This window comes from Mustela lutreola, chromosome 2, assembly GCF_030435805.1.
Source record: "Mustela lutreola isolate mMusLut2 chromosome 2, mMusLut2.pri, whole genome shotgun sequence".
NCBI classification, from domain to species: Eukaryota; Metazoa; Chordata; class Mammalia; order Carnivora; family Mustelidae; genus Mustela; species Mustela lutreola.
The window spans coordinates 129,568,906-129,589,574 of NC_081291.1; the positions used below are offsets into that span (position 1 = coordinate 129,568,906).

Below are 20,669 nucleotides of genomic sequence, written 5' to 3' on the forward strand. Positions count from 1 at the left end.
TCCATTTTCCAGCTGGCACTGGGAGAAAGTAGCATGCCTATTTGCATCTGCATGGAGCAAATGGGAGCTTCTGTACCCCTGGGACCCGTTGCTACCCGCCATTTCTTGCCTTGGCCAGTTGCTCCTTCCATGAAGACAGTGGTGGCTGTTGGGAATCCAGAGTCTCCATGAGTAAATGTTCATTTATTCATTCACCATCCACCCATTCATTCATCCCACAAACATATAGCGAGCGTTTGCTAGCACAAGGCACTCTTCTGAGCACTTAGGCTCTATCAGTGAACAACATCGGAGGAAGCCCCTACTTATATGTAGCTTATCCTCCTACTACAGACAATGTACATAATTAGTAAGAAAACTGCAGAAGATGCTGCCGCTGACCCGTAGAGCAGGGGAAGTCAATGGGGTTGCAGGCAGGAGTAGCCCCATGGTAGATAACTCACAGAAGGGCCTTCCAAACCGGGTGTTTTCTGAGAATAACAATGGGAGTGATGTGACCAGAAACATGGGGAGATGAGACATGGGGCCAGATCATGCAGGGCCTTTCAGACCATGGGAAAGATGTCTGCTTTGCCAACTTCAAGAAGGGGACATCTGCAAGTAGTGATCCCTCCCAAACCCAGGCCCTGCGAGAGGACCCAGGCCTTCACATTCCATTTTCCCACCTGTGATTAAACATACGGGCCTCATGTTCTGCTTGGAAGACAGAGGACCTAGCGTTTATCAGTTGGTGCTCCTCCAGAGGACTGGTCTGTCCATTCCCATGTCCCTAATCATCCATTAGCTTCTGTGTCACTGGATGAAAATACAAAGCCATGAAATGCCCCCGAGGGCAAGAGCATTTTCTTTTTCTAGTTGTGCTCTTACTATTTGATAACAAACTAAGGGAGATCTTGGAAAAGTCAAGGCAGAATAGAAACATAATAATTAGAAAATCAATAGCAGATTACAATATTGGTAGAAACTTGATTATAGGATATGGTAGTGTGTAGTTATTCCAAGGCCTCTCACTCACTAAATTCGAGCCATTCCAGGTTAAGAATAACAGTAGCAGGTGATATTTATTGCATGCTTATCACATGCCAAGTTTTTGTGTTTTTGCATTGTCATATCATCAGACATTTACAGCCACTCTACGAATTAGATAGTATCATTATTTCCACTTTACAGACAAGGAAATTTGGCTCAGAGAAGTTAGGAAATCTGCCTAGGGTCTCCCAGCTGGTGGGGGATAAAGCCAGCAGGTTAGCCAACCCCAGGCTGTCCGATGGTATAATCGAGCCCTTGAGTTCTACATTCTTTTTTTTTTAATTGCAAAAAATAGTTTTGATATCAAAAGTTGGTGTTCCAAATAGGACTGAGGCTTTGGGTTTCAATTATTTTGACTTCACCTTTAACCTTTTCCATTCCTCAGTTCCCCAATTTTCAAAGAGGTAGGAGGACCAGCTAGTTACTAATAAGACTGATGCGAAGTTTGGGAAATATGCTTGGAAGAGTATATTAAACCTGCCGGGAAAGGTCACAGAGAGTTGACTCTTTGGACTAACCGCATTCTGTTAGGACTGCATGTATATAAAATGTTATTGCGAATTTTATAGAGATAAACCTGTGGCCACCCAAAACACCACTTGCGAATAACATTTATTCCCAGTATTCAGGCTACGTGAAATATCCCCCAGTTGTTTCTTTTGTTGTGGCTGGAGGTTTTGCACATAGCCTACCAGCACCAATATGTGTGCTGTTTTAGGTGTCTGATTGAATTATAATCTGTGTGATTTCTATCAGTCTTGTTGTAGCAATAAATTCTTGTTTAGTACTATCTCTTTGCGGAAATACAACTACTTCTGATAATGGCTAAGTAATTCTACTTTATCAACTGCTGTGGGCCTGAACCGGAAATCAAAAAAGGGAGCACTTTCAATAAAGATTCTGATCTCTTGGAAATAAGCAAGCTCTGTCACAGGACACGGCCATCTCAATCCGCCTTGCCTTGGTGGGGAGCCGCTCTCCATTCTGCTGCATACCATTCAGGCACCGGGAGTGAGCGACGAGTAGCATCCATGGAGTACACCAATTTCTCCGACATTAGAAATGGAAATCATGCATATTTTTATCTCTCTTCTGATACCACCACAATCACAGGATTAAACTATTTTATAAAAATAATACAGCCCCCTTTTCTTTTTAAGATTTTATTTATTTCACAGAGAGGGAGAGAGAGAGCACAAGTAGGCAGAGAGGCAGGCAGAGAAAGAAGGGGAAGCAAGCTCCTCACTAAGCAGACAGCCTGATGCAGGATTCGATCTCAGGACCCTAAGATCATGACCTGAGCCAAAGGCAGAAGCTTAACCTACTGAGCCACTCAGGCACACCAAATATAATATATTTCTGACTAGCTTTGGAAATGCAGGGGAGTAAAATAGTAAGACACCAGATTTCTATACTGCAGAGTCTCCATAAGCCATTCCTTAGATTGCAACAGTATTGCCTTGCAGAGCTAAGAGTTCACAAATTATGGGGTATGCATTTTGGGGACATTGTAGCAATGGGCTGAAACCTGACCTGGAATACAGAGACCTGGATTCTAATAATGGCACAGGCAGCATCTCTGACATTCGGTTTCTTCCTTATAAAAACGGTTACTTTTTTTTTTTTTAAGATTTTATTTATTTATTTGACAGACAGAGATCACAAGTAGGCAGAGAGGCAGGCAGAGAGAGATGGGGAGGCAGGCTCCCTGCCGAGCGGAGAGCCCAATGTGGGGCTCAATCACAGGACCCTGGAATCATGACCTGAGCTGATGGCAGAGGCTTTAACCCACTGAACCACCCAGGCACCCCATAAAAACAGTAACTTAAAGAAAAATGGCAGGGGCACCTGAGTGGCTCAGTCGGTTAAGTGTCAGCCTTTCACTTGGGTCATGATCGCAGGGTCCTCAGAGGGAGTCCTGAGTCAGGCTCTCTGCTCAACAAGGAGTCTGCTTCTTCCTCTGCCCCACCTCCCCTTGTTCTCTCTTTCTCCCTCTGTCTTTCTCCATCTTTCTCTCTCTCAAATAAATAAATGAAAATCTTTTTAAAAAAAAAAAAAAGCAATGTTAGGGTAGGTCTGGGTTTTCAAATTGTCAGCCCAGCCGCTAAATACTGTCCAGGTGAATGTATTTAATTTGATTCACATAAGGTGGTGGTGTTTTAATTATGCCAACATTAGAAAAATATCAGACAGTTTCACACAAAAGTCTGGATTCCTTGAGCAGTTTTGAAAAATAGGATGATATGGGAATGCTGGGCTCGAAACCCCCCAGTAGCCACAGAATGTGTGAGCTGTTTGGGGATCACATGCCCACTCCAGCTTGAACAGAGGTCCCAGTGCTCCCTGTGGCCTTCCACACACGCTCAGCTTCATGCACTGACATTACTTGTCGAGCTCCTGCGTAACGTCATCTGGGGGTAAGATACCAAGATGTACCCATGAGAACCCTTCTAGAATCTTCCGTGATGTTGGCCACTGTCCCCAAACCTAGGTCTAGTATAGTTTACATTTGCCGTGGCATCCTGTTTGGCAAAAGATCAGGCCTGCTTTCACTGTTGGTTGTTTTAAGATTTAAATGCTGTGGGTAGCGTTATAAAAATTCAAGCCACCTGAAGCTGAGTCTTTTGAACAATTTAAAATTTCTCTTTTATGAGTTCTATGTATCAGAAATGAGGCTTTTTTTTCTTTTCTTTTCTTTACTTTTTTACCCCCTTGTTTTAATCAGTATCTGTCACTTATAGAACTAAAGAATTCCCCTCATCATATATGTAGAACCCAGGTCATTTGTCTGAAGAAGGGACTGAGTCTCATTGCTTGTGAGTAGAAATTTTTGAAAGACTAACTTTGATAATTAGAGGAGTGCCTAAAATATTAGGAGGAGTGATCGTAACCAGGTTCCCAGACTCAGAGCTACCCTATTGCATGACCTATGAGACAGGATATGCTACTTAGGTATAAACAGAGTGAAAAGCCATTCCTAATTTAATACATTGCAATAGGGCCTGAGTTCAGCTTTAAACGAACCATTTTTATGAATTAATGGTGGGTGATTCTGTGACAAATGATTTCTTCTTTTATCCCAATGACTTTCATTTGAATTGTGCTTAAACTGCTTTCCACCCAGGCAAAAGGAAGACTTCTGTGTGCCCAAACTTATTCCACTATTGGGCTACACAAACCTCCAGTTCCTTTTCTAGATGAATTCTGAGCTGAGGTCTGTGCTTCTCAAATCCTCAGCCATGAAGTTGTTTAATCATAAATCTAAGGCTAGTATTTTATTTTATTTTCCCATTTTTACTTGTTTGAAAGCTTGCTTTCCCATCCACTCCCCACGTTCTTCTATTGGGTGTAACATTCTGACCAGCAGAGCTAAACATTTCTTATAGCCTTAATAAGGTTAGTTTCTGTGAGAGGGTCCCAGAATGGACATATAATGCTTTGCTTCTAACAGGAAAAAATCTCCAGCAGATCTTGCATGCATACTGAGAAATCTGAGCACGGGAAATCAAATACATGATGCAACTAACGTCCCTCGTTCCTTGAATACCGCTATGCTGACTCTGAGACACTCTCTCCTTAGACCTGATGACCAGTGACCATTGATATTAGAGCCTTTCTAGTGGCTTCTTGTGGCTAAAAAATACGATTTGAATCCATATAACTGCCATTGTCATTCTCAGTTATAAAGTTGTTCATTATTCAGAAACTATATCAACAAAGTTTGGGGACACTTCATGTCCTGGGGACTCAATTTTTTAATCTTTGGAAAACTTAGAATGTATAGTCCAAGCACTTTTCTTTCAAGTCTAAAAATATGTAGACACCAAAAGAATTTTTTTCTTTCAAATACGTGCTAGTTTAAAAATGAATGCAAAGGATTGTTTACGTTGCTTTTTCAAATTTGAAATTCCCGACAGTTTTACCTTACCTTTACAGAAGTAGATTTTTTTTTAAGATTATTTATTCACTTATTTATTTGACAGACAGAGGTCACAAGTAGGCAGAGAGGCAGGCAGGGGAGGGGGGGAAGCAGGTTCCCCGCTGAGCAGAGATCCCAATGTGGGGCTCCATCCCAAGACCCTGAGATCATGACCTGAGCTGAAGGCAGAAGCTTAACCCATTGAGCCACACAGGCACCCCTACAGAAGTAGATTTAAATGATAAATATGTTTCATAGGTGTGCCTTCAATTCTTGTACTTCTATACACATGTATTTGATCTTGTGGGACTTTCAACTACCTCTGGCAAGTGAGGCAGCATTCTATGTAACAAAGTCCTGGTTTTGTTTACACCTTCATAAACCGTGCAGTTGAGATCTGTGGCTATTCCCACACATGATAAAAATATCTTGTGCCTTCCTGATGTTTCTGGGCCTTCAAGGTCAATGGGCTGATCTTTAGCAGAGCTGTGAATTCTTGGATGTTTAGATTTCCTACCCTTTTCTTAGAGTACTCCTTCAGTTCCTGCGTTCAGACTTCTCTCATTTTAGGCGGGCCTTCGACTTCCTGCTCTCTCGTCTTCTTCCTCTCGCCGGTCTCTTGTCCCTCCTTTTCCTACAAAAAAGAAAGGATCTGTTAGTAGTCAGTTATTTGTGTGGGAGACTGACTGACTAGTGAGTGACCTTTGGGGAGAACTAATCAAGCTATTTTTGGCTAGCTCCTGCAGTGTTAAAATATCATGAGGCATTGTTTCAAGTTATGGGAGCTTAAAACCAGTTAACTAGCATATAAGCAACTACTGTAGGGACCCCAGCAATCATTCTAAGCTTCTTACACTGGCTCTAAGGATAAATGTTTTAAATTTCCTTCAGCGGTGATTGGGGTTGGAAAGCCCAGGTGACAAGTGACCACAGCAGGTGACTCCCTCCTGAAGGCCCCTCCCGATTAAGAGGTGAGCTTAGGGCTGGCTCAGACAGTGCTTCCAAAATTCCCCCTGGGCCCAGCTGAGACCCAAGATCTTTTACTTAAATAATGTCCCCTCCCTCTACAACGTCTAAGAAAAAACATCTTCTTGGTCAGAAATAGAAGACAACTGGCAAAAATACATGATGAACAACCGTGTAACTCAGACATATGTTAGAACGCTTTGTTTTTAAAAGTTTACCTTTTTGATTTAGATAAAAATAACTACCATGTCCAAGTCATCCAAGCAACCCTTACCCTCTTAATTGGGTTACACTACAGTGTGCCCGCCCTTTCTTCCTCTCTTTCTTTCTTTCTTTTCTTTTCTTTTCCTTCTTTCTTTCTTTTTTCTTTTTTTCTTTCTCTTTCTCTCTCTCTCTTTTTCTCTCTTTCAGATTTTATTTGAGAGAGAGAAAGAGAAAACATAAGCAGAGGGAGGGGCAGAGGGAGAGCAGGAAGCAGGCTCCCCTCTGGGCAGAGAGCCCGCCGGCCGTGCAGCTCAATCCCAAGACGCTGGGATCATGATGCTTAACCAACTGAGCCACCCAGGCGTCCCTACTGTGCTGTTTCTTAAATATCTCCTCGGCGGAACGGTTCCAGTTCTAGGTCCAGGTCCGACCCCCATCCTGCATGAGCTTGGTTCTGTCCTCACCTTCAACCTAGCCATCCTTCTCTCTTCCTAAGTGATACATAGGAATATCCTGTTCTCTGACCAAGTTGTTTAGGTGGCATTGAATGAGCATTTCAAATGTCCCATTCCTTCTAAATCTCTCCTTCCACCTCGTCAGCCTTCCAAATAAAAAGATCTGTTTCTTCTTGCCATGAGATACAAGCTTGCAAAAAGGACTTGTTTCCTTTGTGCTTCTTTATTAATAGGAGTTTTAGAAACATAAGTACCCAATGCCCTTTATAAGCACCTGTCAGTCATTCTTCACCACCAAGGTGAAGTGGATTTGGGGAAGCTATTGGTACCATCTTTCAAGTTGGAAACTCTTTGTCATTTTTCCCCCCTGAACATACAAACAGAGCAATAGATAAAAAAGAAATAAATATAATTTAAGATATAAGTGATAAGTATAGTTTAAGATTTGGGGCTGCTAGGAGTTTTACACTCACGGACACACAATATTCACATCAAACATATATTTTATTTTATTTTATTTTATTTTATTTTGCATTTTACAGTGCTGGGGGTGGGGTGCAAAGCCCAGGGAGGTTAGAAAACAGGCATGCCCAAGGTCACAAAACTAATACTTGAGAGATCACCATGCTTTCACTCTGCTATACGTACTTAATGAGTATATAGACTCCGGGTAAGGCTGCAGACCCGCATAACTAAGCTCCATTTCCAAGTAAATAAGGAAAAGGGAATTGAAGGGAAAGAGAGTTAATGAAACAGTAGCTGCAAATCACTGAGCCCAGCACCTGGCACGTGGCAAATTCTCAGTAAATGTGAGCAAGTAGTGTTGCCCCAGTGCCAACTCTTTTAGAACTTTCTTTTGGGGAGAACATTAATGATCCATCATTTCTTGCTTGTGGGATGGGAAGTTATTGACTTGCCGCTGCTGGGCTTGGCATGTTGAGCCCTGTTTCTGTTTATTAATGTGATGAGGTTACTTGTGGCGAGGGAGGGTCCCTGCTGCTTGGTGGAGGTAATTATCTGTGTTGCTGTGCGGCTCCAAGATCCAGTTGCTGGCAAATGCTGGTTTCTTCCTTGCTCTCTCTCTCGCGCTCTCTCTTTTTTTTTAAATCCCATTACATAATTTAACAATCATTTCATTCCGTAGTGAGATGAAAAGACTTTAGCAGCCTTCAGCTGGAGCTGAATAGAGAAGCAAATTATAGAAATCACTGACATTAGTGCCTGGCTAGGGCCGGATTGTTTCCTACTGAATATTTGAAAGTATTTTGTCCAATCTAATTTTAAAAGACCGGAGCCACTGGGCTTCCACTGCTTTCCTTGGGAACTATAATTACGTGGCCTAATGGGGCTCAGTGGTGGGACGTATTCTCCAGCTGATAGACGAGCAATGGAGGCATTTGTGGGAGGTCTGGTCACTGTGTTCCTTCAAAACAGGATTTGAGAAGGGGCACAAACTTATTTTGCTCATTGGAGAAGATATTTTCTTTCTACGCAAGGATGTTCCTTTGGTTGGCCTGCTGCCTATCACTACATCATAGGATTTTCTTTAACTCTGTGTTATAGAGAATCCCCCAAACACACAACAGTAAAGAGAACAATATAATGGATACCGATGTGCCCCAAACTAGCCCAGCTACCACCCATCCTGCCCCAAACACATGCTCACCCCCTTCTTCCCTTCTACTATTATTTTGAAACCAATCTTCTCATCTCACTTTTTCTAAATTCTAAGTATGTATAACATAAAATTTAGCATCTTAACCCTTTTAAAATATATAATTCAGTGGCCTTAAGTACATAGTATTGTGCAACCGTTACCACTATGTAGGTCCAGAACTTTTCCATCACCCCAAAAGAAAACTCTGTACCCCTTCAGCACCATTCTTCCCTCCCCATCGTGCCTGGCAGTCACTCCTCTGCTTTCTGGACATTTCATATAAATGCATTTATGCAGTACATAGCCTTTTTGGTCCTTCTCACAAGGAGTGTAATGTTTTCAGGAGTCATCCATGTTGTATCAGGCATCACTACGGCCTTCCTTTTGATAGCAGAATAATACTCTACTATATGGATATACCACATTCTGTTTATTCATCTGATAGTGGACATTTTGGTTAGTTTCACCTTTTGTCTTTTATGAATACTGGTGCTTTGAACATTCGATTGCAAGTTTTTATTTGAATACTTGTTTTCAATCCTTTAGAGCATATGCCCAGAAGTGGACTGGCTGGGTCATAATGCAGTTCTGTGTTAACCTATTGTGGAACCATCGAACCTGCAACATTTCACATTCCCCCCAGCAGTATACAAGGGTTGCAATTTCTCCACATCCTTGGCAACGTTTGTTATTTCCTGCCTTTTTTTTTTTTATTGTAACTATCCTAATAGGTGTAAAGTGGTATCTTATTGTGATTTTTTGTTTATACTTTCCCTTTTTAAATTTAAATTCAATTAGCCAACATATAGTACATCATTAGTTTCAGATATAGTGTTCAACAATTTATCAGCTGCCTATAACACCCAGTGCTCATCACATCACGTGCCCTCCTTAATGCCCATTACCTGATTATCCCATTGTTTGCACTTTCCTAAGAACTATTGATGTTAGACATCAGTTCATGTGATTGTTGGTTATTTGTATATCTTCTTTGGAAAAATGTCTATTCAAGCCTTTTGCTCATTTTTAAATTATGTTATTTTTATTTTTGTTGTTGATCTGTAAGTATCCTTTATGTATTCTTTTTTTGTAATTTTATTTTATTTTTTCAGTGTTCCAAAATTCATTGTTCATGTACCACACCCAGTGCTCCATGCAATATGTACCCTCCTTAATACCTACCACCAGGCTCACCCAACCCCTCGCCCTCCTCCCCTCCAAAACCCTCAGTTTGCTTCTCAGAGTCTCAGAGTCCAAGTCTCTCATGGTTCATCTCCCCCTCTGATTTCCCCCAACTCACTTCTCCTCTCCATCTCCCCATGTCCTCCGTGTTATTCCTTATGCTCCACAAGTAAGTGAAACCATATGATAATTGACTTTCTCTGCTTGACTTATTTCACTCAGCATAATCTCTTCCAGTCCCATCCATGTTGATAGAAAAGTTGGGTATCGGGATGCCTGGGTGGCTCAGTTGGTTAAGCCTCTGCCTTCGGTTCGGGTCATGATCTCATGGTCCTGGGATCAAACCCCACATTAGGCTCTCCGCTCAGGAGGGAGCCTGCTTCCCCCTCTCTCTGTCTGCCTACTTGTGATCTCTCTCTCTCTGTCAAGTAAATAAATAAAATCTTTAAAAAACATAAAAATAACTCTTTTTTTTTTTTTTTACATAACCACAGTACCACTATCACACTTTCAAAAACCCTCATGTTTCTTTAGTATAATCAAATATCTAGTCTGTATTCAAAGCTCTAATTGCCTCAAAAATTTTAAGAGCTTTGGGGGAAAAACTCATACCCGGATAAGTCGCATCCCTTGCAAATTGTTGGTATATCTTTTTAATGTTTTTAAGTCTATAAATATCCCCTCCATCTTCTTTTTTCCTTCTTGCAATTTATTTGTTGAAGTAAATAGATCATTTGCCCTGTGGAATTTCCTGTTCTAGGTTTTCTAAATTGTATCCCCATGAGGTAACATGTTCCTCAGTTCTCTGAATTTTCTGTAATTTGGTAATGGGAACCAGATGCTTGATCAGATTCTGGGGTTTTTTGGTTTGTTTTTTGTTATTTGTTTGTTTCTGGCAAGGCTACTTCTTAGGTGATGCTATTATGCTAATCAAGAAGCAAATAATGTCTGGTTACTTCTTATGTTTATTATGTTAACAGCCATTGAGAATCAGTGCTTAAATTCATTAGTTTGTCAGGGACTATAAAATAGTGATAATTTGATTCTGTAATGTCCTCTTCATTTATTACATGGAATGTCTGCATTTTATAAAGAGAAGATTTGCCCCTTTTAATTACCAAATTATCTAGTGCTAAAATTTGTCTAAGAATCGCAATACAAATTCTTGATTCTTTCCCTCCATTTATCACTTTGTTAATGCATTTGGGTAAGTTTAATGCGTTTCAAGCCATTGCAGTTGTTAATTGTTATCGATGCTCAAATCTTCCCATCTTTGGCCAGTGAGAGCTTCTTCAGGTTGATACTTGAGTTCTTTCTAACATGACCTATGGTCTTTGATAGCTTCCTGACTATCACCTGTGATCATTTTACAACTGTTACTAGGTTGCAGTATGGTCTATTGTGGTACTTCTTAAATTTCCTTACAGAAAGTCTCTTTACTCCCTCTGGTAGTCTCGAGAAGATGGTAGGGTTTCCCTACCTTCTGTGGAATCATTAGACCAGTCAGAAAAGGCACTGGAAACGCATTCATGAAACTCACTTCATGAGTGTCACTGAGTTTCTACTAGGCATACATGGTGTTGATGTTAAGAATGTACATTTGGACAAAGCCAAAACCATCAATGTGATTTCATTGTGGGTCCACTTTAGTTGTTTCTAGTGTCTGGTCAGAGATCGATTGCTAGTTATTCTGAATTCTTATCATATAATTACAAAAAAATAAGTACTTAATAATAAGATGCCATTTGCTGATGACCTTTCTTTTTTCTATTTTTTTTTTGAAAAAAAGGGAGAAAGTAAGAAAATAAATGTTTCTTAATGCTAGAAAGTGAATGTAAAATCGAATGAATTGCTTTTCCTTTTCTTGTCTCTATTTTCCCATTAAATGAGAGGTGACTATTTTCTGCCTGTTTGATAAAGTTGCTTGAGTGCTGTAATGAGTTTATATTTATAGAGAACTTGAAGCTTTTTGGATGAAAGGTGCTAAATTAAGGCTTATTGTTTATTGAATTTATTTGATGTGTCTAACCTCCTGTGAACATTTGCTGAAGTTAATTAAAAACAGTCCCCATTCTGACAGTTTACAGTGCCACTTACAAACCAATAGCATAAACAGTGTATACTTTATTGTCCTAATGTCAGATTGCCTAGAAAACTATAGTTCTTTGAGACAGGGGAATGATCCACTTTTGTAGGAAAGATGAGATCAATTGCTGGATAAAAACACAGAGATATTCTCAACTACATCTGAACCACCTAGCTTCCCTCATTAAAAAAAAAAAAAAATACTTAGAATATGGGGATTTTCCTCGATTTCCAATTATAATTTTTAGGTTGGAAAATTTAAAAATAATCTTTCTTTTCTATCATTTGGAAAAAAATTAAGATATAAGTTTATGTTTTCTATACTGTTGTTTGATCACTTCTTTTTTATAGGAACGACATTCTAAAGCAGCCAGCTGGAATGACTTAGGCTTTCTTAACCCAGTGGAAGCTATGAAGTGTGATTATAATCATGGCATGTTTGCTTCCTTTGCCAGTTGGTGATGGAGTTTTGTGGTGCTGGCTCTGTCACTGACCTGATCAAGAACACGAAAGGTAACACCTTGAAGGAGGAGTGGATTGCATACATCTGCAGGGAGATCTTACGAGTAAGTGACAACACAGAGTCTCTTGGGAGGCGTTGAACTTTGTAGCAACCTTCTGCTAACATTCACAAAAGTATTGCATACGTGTTTAAAGCTTTACTCTAACAGTGATGGTGGTAGTGGTAGTTTTAGGGTCTGCTCCCATGAAGGCGAGAGCCATTCTGAACAGGCTACGTGCACTCTCATTTAGAGGGTTAACGTTGTGACTTCCCTTACCATAGGATTCATTTCCCATGATATTTCCAATTAGAAATCTGATTTTAGATCAAAGAGATAAGGTCTCACTTAGGAAATGACTTTTTTAGAGGTATTTTGATCACTCCATTTGAATTTTCCATTTGTGAAAGTTTATAACAAGATTAAGGATTACATGATATTTACCATTTTAGCATATAGAATCTAGTTTAACTGATATTAAATTAAAAAAAAATTATTTGAGTTTGTCTGTTAAACTGATCAAAATAACTGGACACGACTATGTCTGTCCAGTTTTGCCCACTGATCTCAATCAGGCAAACTGGACAATGGTGTCATATTTACTGAGATCAATTCAGAGAGAAGAAAATAGTTGGTCATATTTTAGTTCAGTCAGACTAGTTGGATTATCTCTTGCTACTGATTTGGAGGCTAATGTGTATTCACTGAACATTCTTACTAGATGTGCTTGGCAATCTAATTTATAAGCTCTTCCTTCTTAATCTAAGGGAATAAAAGTTAAAACTATTTTCATGATGTGTCCAAGATGCACTTTTGAGAGAAAGATTATGTGCTGCAAATGTGCAGCAACCTTCTGCTGAATGGATGGATGGGTGGATGGATGGGTAGATGCAAGACATTAAAAATATTCAAACCACATTAGGCAAAACAAAACAGTAAGTGAACTTTAAAAACAAAATTTATAATAGCATAAAAGTCAAATACTTAGAAATAAACTTACAGAAAGGTGTGAATAACTTCTACACTGAAAGCCACAAAATATTACTGAGAGAAATTAAAGAGGACCTTAATAAAATGGAGGTGTATACAATTTCACAGATAAGAATACTTAATATTGTGAAGAAGTGATTTCTCCCTGGTTTGATCCATGGTTTCAATGAACTCCCCATCAAAATCCCTCTAGGTATAGCTGTGGATAATGACAAGGTGAGTTTTAAAGATTGCCTTGCCAAGAATAGCAAGACAATCTTGAAGAGGAAGGAGACAGCTGGAGGATTTATGCTGCCAGTTAGCAAGACTTATTATAAAGCTACTAAGTAAATAAAACAGAGTGGTATTGTCACAAGAATAGACAAATGGTCAGGGGAACAGAATCAAGAGTCTAGGAACAGACTCACTTGATCAGGACACCTGATTTATGGCAGAAGAAGTACTGCAAAGCATGAGTGCAAGGGTGCTCTCCTCAGTAAATAGTGCATGGTCAACTGAAGAGTCATGGGAAAACATGAAACTTGATATCTGCTTTATAACATATTCAAAAATTAATTCTAGCTTGATTAGGGATATAAATATAAAAGATAAAAAAAATAAAACTCTTAAGAGCAAACAGGATAAAACTTCCATGGCATGGGGTGGGCAAAAAGATTTCTGAGCCCAAGACAGAATTTGGGTGGGAAACAAGGAGGTATGGTTGCTGCTTTCCTTCAAATCTGACATTTATTTTTGAGTGTTGAGGTGCTTTTGTGTAAACTTCAGTTGAATTTCTGACTTAGGATTTCACTCATTTAGAGAATGCACAAGGGGTTATTTAGGCCAATTATTTAGGCCCCCGTGAGTCCAAGAATATGTTGGATCTTCATGGCTGTTTCTGCAATACACCTTTCTGCTCTGGTGAGGAACCTTGGAATGGGGAACCCAGGGGAATCAGCCATGAGCTCTCCAGGGTTCTGAAAACAGCAGGATGTCTCAACCTATGAGTACCACTCAGTACTTGATTATTTTCTTCCAATATATTTTCCCAGAAGATACTGGCCTTTGAGATAAGGTGGCTCATTGGAAGGAACATTCAATCACAAGATATTTTAGACATAATTCTCCTTGCATCATATGATCTCATTTACTACAATGTTTGGCTCACTTATGTGCTCTGGTACCTGCTTCCAACCACTGTGCTAGTGAAGGAATGTGGAGATCTTCAGTCCCTCGAAGTACTCACAGGATGTTAGTATGTTGTAAAACCAGACATTTTAGTCGGCTTGATGCCTACTTTGAGCTGAACTGACTAGAGAGGAAAGGTAATTTTTCAAACCCAAACAAGTGGTCCAGCTTCTCACATGGTTTACGTTTACTGATCTTCCTGAATGTATACATGGATCAAATTTTGGGGGCATCCAGATTTTCATGCTGAGTTTTTCCAACACAGGAATTCAGATATTTAGTTTTGTTTCTTTTTGTGTCAACCTCATCTTTCCATGCCAGAGTTTCATCATTATGGAGGAAAATTAAAAGTAAAGAAAATTATAAATAATAAAATGACATTAATTGCATATATAGTATGTTGAATTAGCAAGTGTTAGCATAATGTAATTTGCTTCAAGACTCCAATTTGAGTTTTTTTTAGGTTATACTTTGAGAAACGTATCACTACCTTAGAGCAAGTCCATAGATTTCAGAACTCACACCACAAATACGACAGAGAGTAATTCATGGAGAAACAGGACACAGGTTTGGATGTCACCAAATAATCATTTCATACATTGAACACAAAGTCACAAATCTCATAAAGCACTAAAGATGACAGTTACAGATGTCAACAAAGGAAATAGAAACTGCTATTTTCTTTTTTAAAATGTGAGCCACATTGGCTAAAGGCAATGGGGGATTTCTTGACTGGTCTGAGAAATATTTGATTGTGCTTAATTAAAATTATATGATACAATGTAGTCTTTAACTTTTTTTTCTACTAAGTTTTTATCTAAATTCAAGTGCATTAACATATAGTGCAATATTATTTTCAGGAGTAGAATTTAGTGAGCAACTTTTAACTCTTGAATTCAAATATTGTTAAAAAAAAAAAAAAGAGTGGCGGACTTAGTTAAATCAGGTTAGTTTTCCTTATGGAGACTATATAGATGTTCCTGTTATAAACTAGCACATGCAGGCAGTCCTCACTTTTCATAGTACTGTTAGCTAAAACTCGTGCATGCCAGAACCACATCATTGTCCTCGTGGGTTCGTTGCTACCTTAGATCATAGCTGATATGTAAGCAGTTCACTTAATACAGAAGCACACATTGCAAAGACTGCTTCTGTATTTCAGTTTATATTGATCAATTACCTAGTTTAGAACAGCACTATACACATGTGGAAGACCTGAGTATGATAACGAAGGTATCCAAAAGAAAGAAAGGAAAGAAAGAATGTAGCTCTGGGTGAGTTTACATTTTTTTTTGGATCATTGACAACCCAAATAATTTATTTGCATCTTGGCTTACGTTCTCCTTAACCCTTCTTAACTCTCTGTTACTCCAGGGGCTGAGTCATCTGCACCAGCATAAAGTGATTCATCGAGATATTAAAGGGCAGAATGTCTTGCTAACTGAGAATGCAGAAGTTAAACTAGGTAAGAACAGAATCCAGTGAGTGGAGGAATCAAAGGAATTGATAGGATTATTTCAACAGCTGGTTGGTTTTGTTGTTCTACTTCTTTTAATGAATGTAAATTTGTCACCATGAATTTGAAGGTCATTGTACTAAGGAATGATAGGAAAATGTTTCTTTGTCCATTTCAAAACATGTCTAAAAGCATTTGACAAGTGAACTGGTATACAATGTGGCAGACAGAACCATTTGCTTAATATGTAGAAATAATTCAGGTTTTCTCAAGCAAAACCCTTTAGATTAGAAGTGGCTGACCTGGGGCACCTGGGTGGCTCAGTCATTAAGCTTCTGCCTTCAGCTCAGGTCATCATCCCAAGGTCCTGGGATCGAGCCCCGATCAGGCTGCCTGCTCAGTGGGGAGCCCACCTCTCCCCCTCCCACTTCCCTTGCTTGTGTTCCCTTTCTCGCTGTCTCTCTCTGTCAAATAAGTAAATAAATAATTTTTTTTTAAAGTGACTGACCTTGAAATGGTTCCTATATCTCACCATTTGTTTACTTTGTTGCTGCTATAGGAGAACAGCGATGACCCATTTTTTTTAACTGAAAAATATCCACATTTAGACATATTTAGAATAATGAATTCCTGCTATGTTCCCATATGGTTTAAGTTATATTTACATCGACTTCATTATTACCTAGGGCACCTGTACAAAAGGCGTGTTCAGTATTCTACTTTGAATGCATGCTGGTTATCCTGCTTGCATTTGCTGCAGTGATTAGAGAGGGAACCCTTTCCCTTGGTGCTGGGATTGTCCAGATAAGGTCAAGAATCTCTCCGTGCTCCACAAGCCCCTCCATCTGCTTGGTATCTCTGAGTAAGCGCACGAAGTGACAGCTATCCCTAAGATACTCAGTTTGTCATCTAAAAAGGAGTTATTGGCCATATGATTGTTTATTTTCAAAGAGATTGAAATACATCCCATGTTTATATCCCAAACATTTGTTCTTGTCTTTTTGTTAAAATATATAACTTTCATTTTTTTCTCAGCATTTGGGGCCAAACTTTCATCTCATGAATATTCCCTCTTAAAACAAAAACACACATTCCTTAGGGAAGGCGTGTGTGTGCGTGTCTGTGTGTGCATGTACGTGTGTTCGTATGGACTGCCTAAATAATCTATCCTCAGAAGCTTCGCTCATCACTGATTAACCGTCACTTGTTGAGAGAATACTCTGTTGGTCCTGGACACACCCCTTTATATTACAGCAACTCTGTGTCAATATCATCACCCTCGTTTTACAAATTTGGAAACTGAAGCTTAAATCTTGATCTGCTAGCCTCAGCTCAGATCACTAGTATATGGCAGAAATGGGATGCAAACTTAAGCAATCTGACTCCAGAAACTTGGCTCTTAACCACTTTCTTTGTATCCCCCAAGTATTCTCTTCGATGGCAAACAAGCTGGCCTTTGATTTAACACCTGTATTTGGCCCTTACGGGCCCTTGGTTTAACCAAATACAATATTTTGGGCTTTCCTTATTGGTATACTTTAGACATTATACATGCATTGTAAAAATAGACATTCACAATAGTTAAAGGGAAGAAGCAACCCACGTCGGCCATCCACAGATGAGTGGATAAACGCAACATGGCATGTACATATGATGGAATATTCCTGAACCTTAAAAAGTTAGGAAATGCTGGCCCATGTTCCAACATGGACAACCCTTGAGGTATTACGCTAATTGAAATAAGCTGGTCACACAAAGGCAAATACTGTATGACTCCACTTATATGAGGTATCTGTAATATTCCAGATTTATAGAGACAGAAAGTAGAATGGGGAGAGGGGAGAATGGGGGGTTATTGTTGAAATGAAACAGAGTTTCAGTTTGGGAAGATGAGAATGTTCTGGAGTTGCATTGTGGTGATGGTTGCGCAGCAATGTGAACATATTTAATGACACAGAACTATAACCGTAAAAATAACTAAAAATTGTGAATTTTGTGGTATGCTTATTTTGCTGCAGTTAAAAAAAAAAAGGCACATTTATTTTATTCGCCATATAATCATCCAAGACTTTATTCATTTATCTTCTCTTAAATAGTGGACTTTGGTGTCAGTGCCCAGCTTGATCGAACAGTGGGCAGGAGAAATACCTTCATCGGGACCCCTTACTGGATGGCACCAGAAGTCATTGCCTGCGACGAAAACCCAGACGCCACATATGATTTCAAGGTATGACTTCCTCTTCATTGTTTCAAAACTGTGCCTCATGTCTAGTCCTGAGTTCACAGTGGGAGAATTCTCACATGCCTTTGGGCCTATGATTAAGTAATCCAAAGGGAGAACTGAAAAGCATTATTCGAATTTAAAATAAGACGCTCAAGTGAGAATCTTTTCCATGAATTCACCTGTTTTATCTGATTGCCTCTTTGTAAAAAATGTTGAGACCATTTTCTAGATTCTCTTGAACTTACTCTTGTTTCTTATTAGAAAATAGTTTTCTTATGAAAGTGTTGAATCACTGCATTGTACACCTGAGACTAATATTACACTGTATGTTAACTTACTGACGTTTTAATAAAAACTTAAAAATAGGTAACAAATTTTTATTTTGATTATAGTTTACATTTTTAGCAAAAAAATTATATAGATATGCATATATATATTGTATATATATATTCGGAGAGATTTTTATTTATAAAGAAAGCCAATTTGTTGTCTTGGGTCATCTTTTTCTGATTAAAAATAGACTTTCTCATTTCTCCATTGCTCAAAGTTTAACTATTGAAGTTTCTTTTTAATGAGAGCGAAAAAATGGGATGTTGGTAGCTACCTCATGTTATTTTTGTAGACTATCATGCTCTTTCATTGAAATTTGATTTGAGGCTTGTTATTTTGTATCATAAAGTGGCAATTTGCTAATAAATTCAAGGCAGTGTTTAAGTAGAGGGTGACAGTTGTTCCCTTCTCCAGGAAGCCCCCCCACCTTTTCCATTTTACTAGCCAGTAATCAAACATAGTTTGGAGTTACTATCCCACTCATGGCTGCAATGTCAGGTGACATTATAGTCATGAATCGTGGCTGAAAGTTGAGACGTTAAAATTGGAGGCAAATGGGATGTAGGAACTGTGGGTTTTCAGTGCAATAGATGAAGAGATACGCTGTGGTTTTTGTATAGACCACAGCACAACCTTAGGCCAGATCTAACACTATCCACACTGGCTTCACAGATGCATGGACTTTTCACCAAAGTATTTTAGTGGTCACCTCCACATGCCTTCCTCTTGCAGATGGGAAACGGAGGCCCGAGGCCCTTGCAAGTACACACAAAGTTACTGGGCTTCTCAGAGTTGGGTCTTGAACACACATCTTCCAACTCTCTTTTCAGAAGATTACCAATATACTACCCCGCTCCTCTATGATGTACTCCTATATAAATCAACTTACCCACAAAACAGCTTCCGAACAGTATATTTGAAGAATTTCTTTTTTAAAGAACATTTTTAGTTCTCCACATGTGGAGTTATTATTGAAATCAGGTCACAAAGATGCAAACATTGCAATGTCTTCAGGACCCAGTATCTCAGGGCATTGACAAAATTATTTGCCTCTTTGGAGAAATACAAGCTGAAAGTCTAAAACCAAAATAATCTCCTGTAAATGTCTTTCTCCTCTCAAAGTTAGTCACTGTAATAACCTGAAAACAATCTGTCTGAAAACAGCTGCCAAGTTAAAAATTAATGTCACCAAAATAAATGTCATTTATTTCAACTGCTAATGATAAGCACATTTAAATAATTTAATTTGCAGATCCCTTCAGAGGAACCACTAGAAAATATATGTCCCAGACCAGATATGTGTATCCTAATTGACTATAAGTAATTCTCCAAACAATAGTTATACTTAACAAGCGCTAACTAGTTTGCTTTTGGGACACGGATATTTTTCACTGCTTTATAACATACCATAGAGAATCAGGGTGTTTCAAACTTTTACCCTTGGTTTAGCCTTCTAACTATTCTGAGTGGTTGTACTTTATGTGGGACTTCTTTTCGGTCACTGTGACTTTGTCATTTTCAATAAAGTAGAAGACAACTTCTTTTTGGCGAAGCCAAAGCTTAGAAGTATACTGATATGATCCCCTTTCCTCGGATTAAAGCTAAGGAAAATAGTTTGGGATCAGTGAACGAATTTGGAGCCAATGCATAATTCTAGGTATGGACAAAGCCTGGTATCTGAGTAAACACGGGGGGATTGTGCAGCACAGGGTAAGTTCAGAGGTACTGGAAGGTCCATGTGACTATAGAAGTATCCTAAGACATTAATAAACTGATGATTAATTTCAGTGTCCTTTATTAAAAAAATAAGGAATCTTGATGAAAGAACAGTTTCACTATATTAGTCATTTACACCTTAGTGAGAATTACTTTATTAGGATTGTCATAAGTGCAGGTGGTATGAGAGGCGGATGAAGCCATGGCAAGAATATGAGCCTCACCAGTCATTGTCATGGGTACAAGAACGGGCAGAACAAAAGGGTGAATTAGGAAAACCGGGCAGATGGGAAGATTTATTTCAACCCCCTCACACCTTTACAGTGAACCAAAGAGGCAGTGATTCTGGAAATATAATCTTTCTACTTCTTTCTTGGCACCAGATTTTATCCTTTTTTCTGCTCACCATTCTTAGGAATGTGGTCTGTCACCAGGAGAAAACTTTACAATATGTTGCCTTTCAAAACCGTTTCTTCATTCACTCAGCACCTATTTATTAAACGCCCACCACATGTAAAGAATGAACCAAGCTTCATCTGTCCATGCAGTTTTTGACACATAAAGTTCATTTGCAGCCCCGTCCAAGTTCCGGTGTTTGGTACCATGCCTCCCTGGTCCATTTGACCCAGCCGTTATCTCCCAGCCTCAGAAACGTGTGTCAACACTTTGGGCTCTCATGTGCTGTAGATCTTCCCTAGAGGGTATGTTTGCAATAAAAGATGACTTGAAAGCCACCAGGTTTTGTTAGATTTCACAAAAGCCCTTCCTTAAAAATACAGATCAATGTAA

The 20,669-nt window shown here is 39.1% G+C and overlaps 1 protein-coding gene across 5 annotated transcripts in view; it reads left to right on the top strand.

Moving 5' to 3' along the window:
* TNIK (TRAF2 and NCK interacting kinase) overlaps positions 1-20,669 on the top strand; it is a 380,511-nt gene that overhangs the window by 243,037 nt on the left and 116,805 nt on the right. For all 5 annotated transcript variants that reach the window (XM_059163479.1, XM_059163483.1, XM_059163480.1 and 2 more), the window contains exons 5-7: positions 11,953-12,063; positions 15,529-15,619; positions 17,707-17,837. In XM_059163479.1, the coding sequence (XP_059019462.1) occupies positions 11,953-12,063; positions 15,529-15,619; positions 17,707-17,837 (333 nt within the window). The remainder of the gene's footprint in view (positions 1-11,952; positions 12,064-15,528; positions 15,620-17,706; positions 17,838-20,669) is intronic.